The following is a 7799-nucleotide window of genomic DNA, read 5'->3' on the forward strand; positions in this document are numbered from 1 at the left end:
AGCAAATGAAGTCTCATTCATTCTTCACGTTCACCTGAGGGAGAGAAGAAGCCTGAAATATGTGTGGGGGGGGGAATCACACGAGTCCGAGGGGGCATGGGAAAGGCCTGCACATTCACGTTATTGGGCTGCCTGTAATAATCTCCTGCTGGTTCGGCCCCTCTCCCAGCGGGAACGAGCCAAACATCCGCGGGCGTGGGGCGCCGGAGAGGCCGCGGGCCGTCAGTGACGCTTCCTTAGGAAAACACGGCCGGACTTCCTCACCCTCCGAAAAGACAGGAGACCAAACAGCGGAAGGGGAGGAGCGACGTTTCTTTCTGCCGCTGTTTACGCGCTCCCGGCTCACGTTTCGTGACAGGAAGCGCGCACAGCGTGCCCTTTGTCTCCCCGCGGTTGTTCTGCGTCCGTCTCCTCTGCGGATTGCACAAGACAGACAATAATTACGTTAATGTTTACCTTTAACCAGGTAGGTTAAAGGTAAATTGTTTCAAGACACGCACAGGCACTCACGCACACACACACACGCACGTTGGGAGTGGCAACAGTGTGTAACCATTATCAAAGGTGACGGGAGTGTTACGCGAGACTTGACCTTTGAACCTGAAACATTGATGACTTTACATATGGAATAGCAGAAGTGAAGGCGGAAGTGTTTCAGCGTGACTCACCGGGTTTTATTTTTTTTATTTTTTTATTTTTTTGAGTTCTTGCACCGGCTCACGGCGTTGTTTCACGCGGAATGCTCGGCGGTGAGCTCAGCCAATCGCGTCAAGGCGACGCGCGCGACGGAGCCAATGGCATGCGCGCGTCGCTTCCTTCCAGCCAATCCTGTGCGTCCGGGGGCGGAGCCGTCCCCCCCATGTGATAAATTTGTGTTTCCTCATGTTCTCAGACGGAACAGCTACCTCGTGCGGCGCAAGGCGAGATCACCGCAACGCACCGCACGCTTCCTCCGTGATGTGTTGGGTTCCTCGTCGTGTCGTGTAGCCCGCAGACGCGTTCTACCCACGGGGGGGCGGGGGGGGGGGAGAGAGAGGGAGTGGAACAGCGAGACCACCATGGAGGAAAAAGCTTTGAAGAGCAACCCGGCAGCCAAGGCGGGCTTCCTGTCCACGCTGTTCTTCTGGTAAGCGCATTACGCGGGGAGCGTTAGCCGATGCTAGCTGCTGCTAGCCGGGGGGGGCGGGGGGGGGGGGCGGTGTTAAGCATCTGTTGAACTAGGTGGGGGGGGGGGGGTGTACCTGTTTCACAAGAACAAGTGTTTAGTTCCGTGTTTGTGTGTCTTTGTTTGATCTTGATGGTTCACTGGAAACATCTTCACCCCCCCCCCCCCAAGTTATTACACTAAAAACAAACATTGTGGAGAAAAACACTTTTTGTTTGGAGACACGGGTCCTGATTTCAATCAATCAATTCAATTGATTATTCAATCTAACGTGGTTCAGACGCTTCATTTATAAGGGGTCGTACGCCGGCTCGCTGCTTGTGCGTCTGCCGCTTGTGCGTCTGCCGCTTGTGCGTCTGCCGCTTGTGCGTCTGCCGCTTGTGCGTCTGCCGCTTGTGCGTCTGCCGCTTGTGCGTCTGCCGCTTGTGCGTCTGCTGCTTCTCAGCGCTGCTTCACGCGCTCACCTCTCGTGTTGACGTCGTTCTCTCCCCTCAGGTGGATCAATCCTTTTTTCAGCACCGGCTCCAAGCGGAGACTCGAGGAAGACGACATGTACGAAGTTCTGCCCGAGGACGCGTCGAAACATCTGGGCCAACAGCTGCAGAGGTGAGGACGAGCCGAATACCTTCGTAGCTACACGCCGTTATTAACAATATTAATTATCCAACATGTTTACTCAGCGGCGCTCCGTGAATATGGAGATTCCGTTCCGGGATCTCGGGAGCGATAATGAGAGTACACAACTTTCTATTCGCTCGCTCACGGTGGACTAAACGCGTTTTAAACGCTCCCGTTCTTATTACAATCTAATTGAACGCTAGATAATCGAGACGCGCGCGCCGAGTCTGATTTATTCCTTCGGGCCGTTGATCCCTCCGTCGGGTAGGCGGCGCCGGGACGCGACCCCATCACTAACGTGGCTGCCCGTTGTGCGCGCAGACACTGGGACGGCGAGGTCCGGGCGGCCGCCAAAGAGCTGCGGGCGCCGAGCCTGTCCCGATCCATCATCGGGTGCTTCTGGAGGCCGTACGCCGTGCTGGGCGTGTTCACCTTCGTTGAGGTGAGATCGGTAACGGCGGGCCGGACGACCTCGGCTCGGCAGCAGTGACCGGTGCGTTCTCCCCGACCCCCCCCAACGCCAGGAGGTCATTAAGGTGGTGCAGCCGGTGCTGCTGGGGAAGATGATCGACTACTTTGAGACCTACGACCCCGATGACCTGGCGGCGCTGCACGAGACCCTGGGCTACGCCGCCGGCATGTCCCTCTGCACCGTCGGCCTGACGGTGCTCCACCACCTCTACTTCTACCACGTCCAGCGGTGCGGCATGAAGATCAGGGTGGCCGTGTGTCACATGATCTACAAGAAGGTCAGCGGGCGCGAGGACCCGGCTCACGCGCGTTTAAAACCTCCGCGTTGGCGTTTGCCTCACCGCGGGCGCGTTTCCGTCCAGGCGCTGTGTCTCAGCAGCGCCGCCATGGGGAGGACGACCACGGGCCAGATCGTCAACCTGCTGTCCAACGACGTCAACAAGTTTGACGAGGTAAATGTATTATAATTATAACCTCGTAATTAACGTACGGCGGCGGCTGGCGACGCGTCGGGGGGGGGGGGGGTTCCTGGCGTGATTGTTTTAGTGGGCGCGGCGCAGTTTTAAACACGTTTGTGGTTACCGAGTCTCGGGTCAAAGAAACCTGGCCGGGTTCCTCCCAGCAGGAGGTCGTGACCTTTAGCGTTGAGTTTCATTCTAATCAGGATACCCTCCCCCCCCCCCAGGTTTAGCGGGGGCATGCTGGCTTCTTGGCAGTGCTCATGTTGACGTTGCCACACTCTCACGCTGGCTTCCATTAAAGCCTTTTGTAAGGTAATGTCAGGTGACCCTGCGTCTCCATGGAAACCGCCGCGCGCCGAACGATCGCTGGCGTCGTCCGGCGGGTTTAGACGAGTACAACCGGGTTTCCCTGGAAGTCGCCCCGGGGGGGGGAACCTGCTGAGTGTAGGTGCAGCTGAGGATAAAGGGGGAGGAGCTTGTATTTTTAACCTCGTCTGAGACGTTTTATCTTCAAACCATTAAAGGGATGTGGTTTGCGGTTGCCTCCGCGTGTCCCGACTCCTGCAGGTGACGATCTTCCTGCACTACCTGTGGGTGGGGCCTCTGCAGGCCGCCGCCGTCGTCGGGCTGCTGTGGTTGGAGATCGGCCCGTCGTGCCTGGCGGGGATGGTGGTCCTCATGTTCCTGATGCCTGTTCAGACCATGTTCGGAAGGCTGTTCTCCAAGTACAGGTAGTTCTCCCGCACGCCGCGGACGGACGCGCCCCGCCCGGAGCGTTCGAGTCGGCTTCACGCGTCCGCCTTCGCCGCAGGAGCAAGACGGCGGCGCTGACCGACAACAGGATCCGGATCATGAACGAGGTGGTGTCCGGGATGAGGATCATCAAGATGTACGCCTGGGAGAAGCCCTTCGCTGCGCTGGTCGCTGACGTCAGGAGGTGACCAAGAGCACCGTTAGCGGTTACAGAGACGTCACCTTCGACCTATCGGAAAGGAGGGGCGGGGCCGTTTTGACCCTCGTATCTCTGTGTTTTAGCAAGGAGGTCGCCAAGATCATGAGCAGCTCCTACCTGCGAGGCCTCAACATGGCCTCCTTCTTCTGCGCCAGCAAGATCATCGTCTTCGTCACCTTCACCCTCTACGTGCTGCTGGGCAACACCCTCTCGGCGAGCCACGTGTTCGTCACCGTGTCGCTGTACACCGCCGTGCGGCTCACCGTCACGCTGTTCTTCCCCAGCGCCATCGAGAAGCTGTTCGAGACGCGCGTCAGCATCCACAGGATTCAGGTACGCCGGGGTCGCCGCCGGGGTCGGGGTCGTTTCACTGCCGCCGGCGAAAGCGTGTTTGATTAACCCGTAAAAAACGTCGACCCGCCCCCAAGGAGTTCTTGATGCTGGATGAGATCGCGAAATCCATCCCGGCGCCGCCGCAGGAGGAGACGAAGAGGAAGGACGCCGCGGTGCAGATGCAGGATCTGACCTGCTACTGGGACAAGGTCGGGTCCGCTTCCCGGGATGTTCCCTCGGCTCCCGGGCTTCCGTAACGATCTCTCATCCCGCAGAGTCTCGATGCGCCGACGCTCCAGAACGTGTCGTTCACTCTGAACTCCAACCAGCTGTTGGCTGTGATTGGACCAGTCGGCGCCGGAAAGGTCTGTTACCTGTCGACCCGTCACAGACACCCCCCCCCCTCCCCCCTCCCCCCATTAGCCAGCTCGCGTTTGATTTCCTTTGTGCTCGTGCGCCTGCGCAGTCATCGCTGCTGAGCTCCATCCTGGGGGAGCTCCCCGAAGATAAAGGAGTGCTGAAGGTCAAAGGTCAGCTGAACGTACGCCTCCCAGCAACCCTGGGTTTACCCCGGAACCATCCGCAGCAACATCCTGTTTGGGAAAGACCTGGATCCCGTGAGATACGAGCGAGTCCTGAGAGCCTGCGCTCTGAAGAGGGTGAGTGGGGGATCGGCTCGGCGCACGAGATCAAAGGGTCACGCGATGACTCGGCGCTTTCAGGACGGGACAGAGTGACTCATTAACAAGAGTCAGTAATTATCGGCTAAACGTCGTTACAGCCGAACCGGGGATTAGCTAACGGGATTGCACAACGGCGAGTTAGACGCCGTTCGGCCGCTAAACATTAACGTGATTCCACTAAAGACGAGCAGAGGACTGACATCGGCAGGTGATCAATAGGTCAGGCCTTTCGCTGATGCCGTTGTCTCCCCGCAGGACATGGAGCTGCTCCCGGACGGGGACCTGACCCTGATCGGGGACCGGGGGGCCACGCTCAGCGGGGGCCAGAAGGCCCGCGTCAACCTGGCGAGGTCAGAGCACCAGTAATTTAGAACACGCCAGATTATTCAGATGCAGAAAACTTTATTAATCCACCATGTTTATTTAGGAGCATCGAAACGGTACAAATACAAGCATTAATAAGAATAAACTAGATATAAGCAGGACAGAAAGTAAACAGAGTAGGCGTGTTTAGTGAGGCGTTTGATTGGCCACGCCCACCCGTGGATGTGTGTGTGTGTCTCCTCAGGGCCGTGTACCAGGACGCGGACGTCTACCTCCTGGACGATCCTCTGAGCGCCGTCGACGCCGAGGTCGGGAGACACCTGTTTGAGCAGTGAGTGAGAGAGTCCGTTCCCTTTACGCGTTACTCTTCCTCCGCTCCTCGTCTTCGGCAGGTGTCGCGTTTCTCTTTCACGCCTGATGAGACACGGGAGCTGAACGTTCCCACTCAGATTACACGGTGCAATAATGTTTATTATACAACTTCTCACCTCGGGGGGGGGGGGGGGGGGGCAGCATGATAAACAGGTGTGGCTGACACCTGTGTGACGTTCAGGTGCATCTGCGGCCTGCTGAAGAACAAGCCCCCGTGTCCTGGTCACCCACCAGCTGCAGTACCTGAAGGCAGCGGACGAGATCCTGGTCCTGAAGGAGGTGGGTCCCGTTCCACACGTGTGTAGACGACGCTGCGGGGGGGGGCGGGGGGGACGTCTCTAACCGCGTCTCGGCTCACCTTCAGGGTCACATGGTGGCGAAGGGGACGTACGCGGAGCTGCAGCGGTCCGGAGTGGACTTCACCTCCCTGCTGAAGGAGGAGGAGGAGCCGCCGTGCCAAGACGCGACCAGGAACCGGACTCTGTCCGAGAACTCCGTGCGCTCGCGGACCTCCTCGACGCTGTCGGACAAAGACGGCGACTACCTGCCGGTCGGTGCGCCGTCGGCGCCGCGTCTGGAGGAAGCCGCCGGATCCCGTTGACTTCGCTTTGTGAACGTCTCAAAACTGACAGGAAGAGGTGGTGCAGACGGTAGCGGAGGAGGGTCGCGCTCAGGGAACCATCGGCTTCGGCCTGTACGTGAAATACCTGAGAGCCGGCGCCAACGTGGCGGCCCTGCTCGCCGTCCTGCTGGTCAACCTTCTGGCTCAGGTACGGCTAACGGCGGCGCGACGGACGCTAACGCCGCAGCGAAGAGGCACGGCTCACGTGTGCTCGTCTTCTGTCCCCCCAGGGTTCGTACGTCGTGCAGGACTGGTGGCTGGCGTACTGGTGAGGGGAACAGCAAACGCATTCAATATGCCACGCCCCTTAATGTTAACCTGCCGCAACGTTAACCAATCAGGGCTGAGGAACAAGACAAGCTGAACATCAACGCCACCGTGGTCCAGAACGGACTGAACGTCACCCGGGGGCTGGATCTGGGTTTCTTCCTGGGCATCTACGGAGGTAATCCGACGCGTCTCGTCGGCGCCGTTCGACCCGAGGAGGATAATCTTCATTGATTATTGATTTAACGCCGTTTTGCTCCGGCAGGCTTGACCGCGGCCGTCGTCGTCTTCGGCTTCATCCGGAACTTGTTCCTGTTCCACGTGCTGGTGAGGTCGGCCCAGTCGCTGCACGACCGCATGTTCGACTCCATCCTCAGGACGCCCGTTCGCTTCTTCGACGTCAACCCCATCGGTGAGTAGACGTAGACGCCGACGTCGTCATGGCGACGCGTCATCCCACCGCCGGCCTCTCCTGCTCTCGCCTCAGGGAGAGTCCTGAACAGGTTTTCTAAGGACATGGGTCAGCTGGACTCCGGCATGCCGTGGACCACGGTGGACTTCTGTCAGGTGTTCCTGCAGATCCTCGGCGTGGTCGCGGTGGCCGTGTCCGTGATCCCCTGGATCCTGATCCCGGTGGTCCCCCTGCTTTTCCTGTTCCTCTACCTGCGCCGCTACTTCCTGCTGACCTCCAGAAACGTCAAACGCCTCGAGTCCACCAGTGAGTGTCCCGGAAGCGTGTCGGCGTGACTGCGTCGCGACCTCCGACCCGGGCTGACGACCACCGTCTCTGTCGTCCCCCCCCTCGCAGCTCGGAGCCCGGTCTTTTCCCACCTGTCCTCGTCTCTTCAGGGTCTGTGGACGATCAGAGCTTTCGGGGCGGAGGAGAAGTTCCAGAAGGCCTTCGACAGCCACCAGGACCTGCACTCAGGTTGGAGCCCCGCCCCCCTCAGACATCAGCGCGTGTTCTAATGACCGTCACGGACACTTTGCTTCTTCCTGTGAAGCCGCCTGGTTCCTGTTCCTCACCACCTCCCGTTGGTTCGCCCTCCGGCTGGACGCCATCTGCTCCATCTTCGTGGTCACCACCTTTTTCGGATGCATGCTGCTCAGAAACCGTAACTACTCCTCTTTGAGCGGTCGTCTTGGCGTCCTCTGCTGCGACTGAACTCTCTCCACGCTGCTTCTTGCTAGAGCTGGACGCCGGCTCCGTCGGTTTGGCGCTGACCTACTCCGTCACGCTGACGGGAATGTTCCAGTGGGGCGTCAGGCAGAGCGCGGAGATGGAGAACATGGTGAGAGACGTCGGCTACGAACGGACGGGAAGCGGTTCCGGTCGGGCGTGACTCCTGTGTGTGCGACGCCTGCAGATGACGTCCGTGGAGAGGGTGGTGGAGTACATGGAGCTGGAGAGCGAAGCGCCGTGGGAAACCGACAAGCGTCCTCCCCCCGATTGGCCCGGCAAAGGTCTGGTGGCGTTCGACGGCGTCGACTTCTCGTACAGCGACGACGGACCGCTGGTGCTGCGGAACCT

The 7799-nt window shown here is 59.3% G+C and overlaps 1 protein-coding gene across 1 annotated transcript; it reads left to right on the forward strand.

Annotated features, from left to right (window-relative positions):
• Nucleotides 1–1058: 1058 nt before the first annotated feature.
• On the forward strand, nucleotides 1059–7797 carry LOC137912216 (ATP-binding cassette sub-family C member 4-like; the record flags this gene model as incomplete). The annotated part of the gene is given in 26 exon segments (XM_068756566.1): nucleotides 1059–1126; nucleotides 1661–1771; nucleotides 2105–2225; nucleotides 2308–2532; nucleotides 2617–2706; nucleotides 3283–3446; nucleotides 3527–3652; nucleotides 3751–4000; nucleotides 4096–4209; nucleotides 4276–4365; nucleotides 4467–4538; nucleotides 4540–4659; nucleotides 4939–5033; nucleotides 5252–5338; nucleotides 5561–5588; nucleotides 5590–5658; nucleotides 5744–5929; nucleotides 6012–6149; nucleotides 6232–6269; nucleotides 6343–6446; nucleotides 6534–6680; nucleotides 6756–6986; nucleotides 7077–7196; nucleotides 7273–7383; nucleotides 7460–7560; nucleotides 7636–7797. Coding segments are annotated over 26 exon segments (3168 nt in total), but the record flags the coding sequence as incomplete, so codon positions are not given.
• Nucleotides 7798–7799: the final 2 nt, after the last annotated feature.

This window comes from Brachionichthys hirsutus, chromosome 24, assembly GCF_040956055.1.
Source record: "Brachionichthys hirsutus isolate HB-005 chromosome 24, CSIRO-AGI_Bhir_v1, whole genome shotgun sequence".
NCBI lineage: Eukaryota > Metazoa > Chordata > Actinopteri > Lophiiformes > Brachionichthyidae > Brachionichthys > Brachionichthys hirsutus.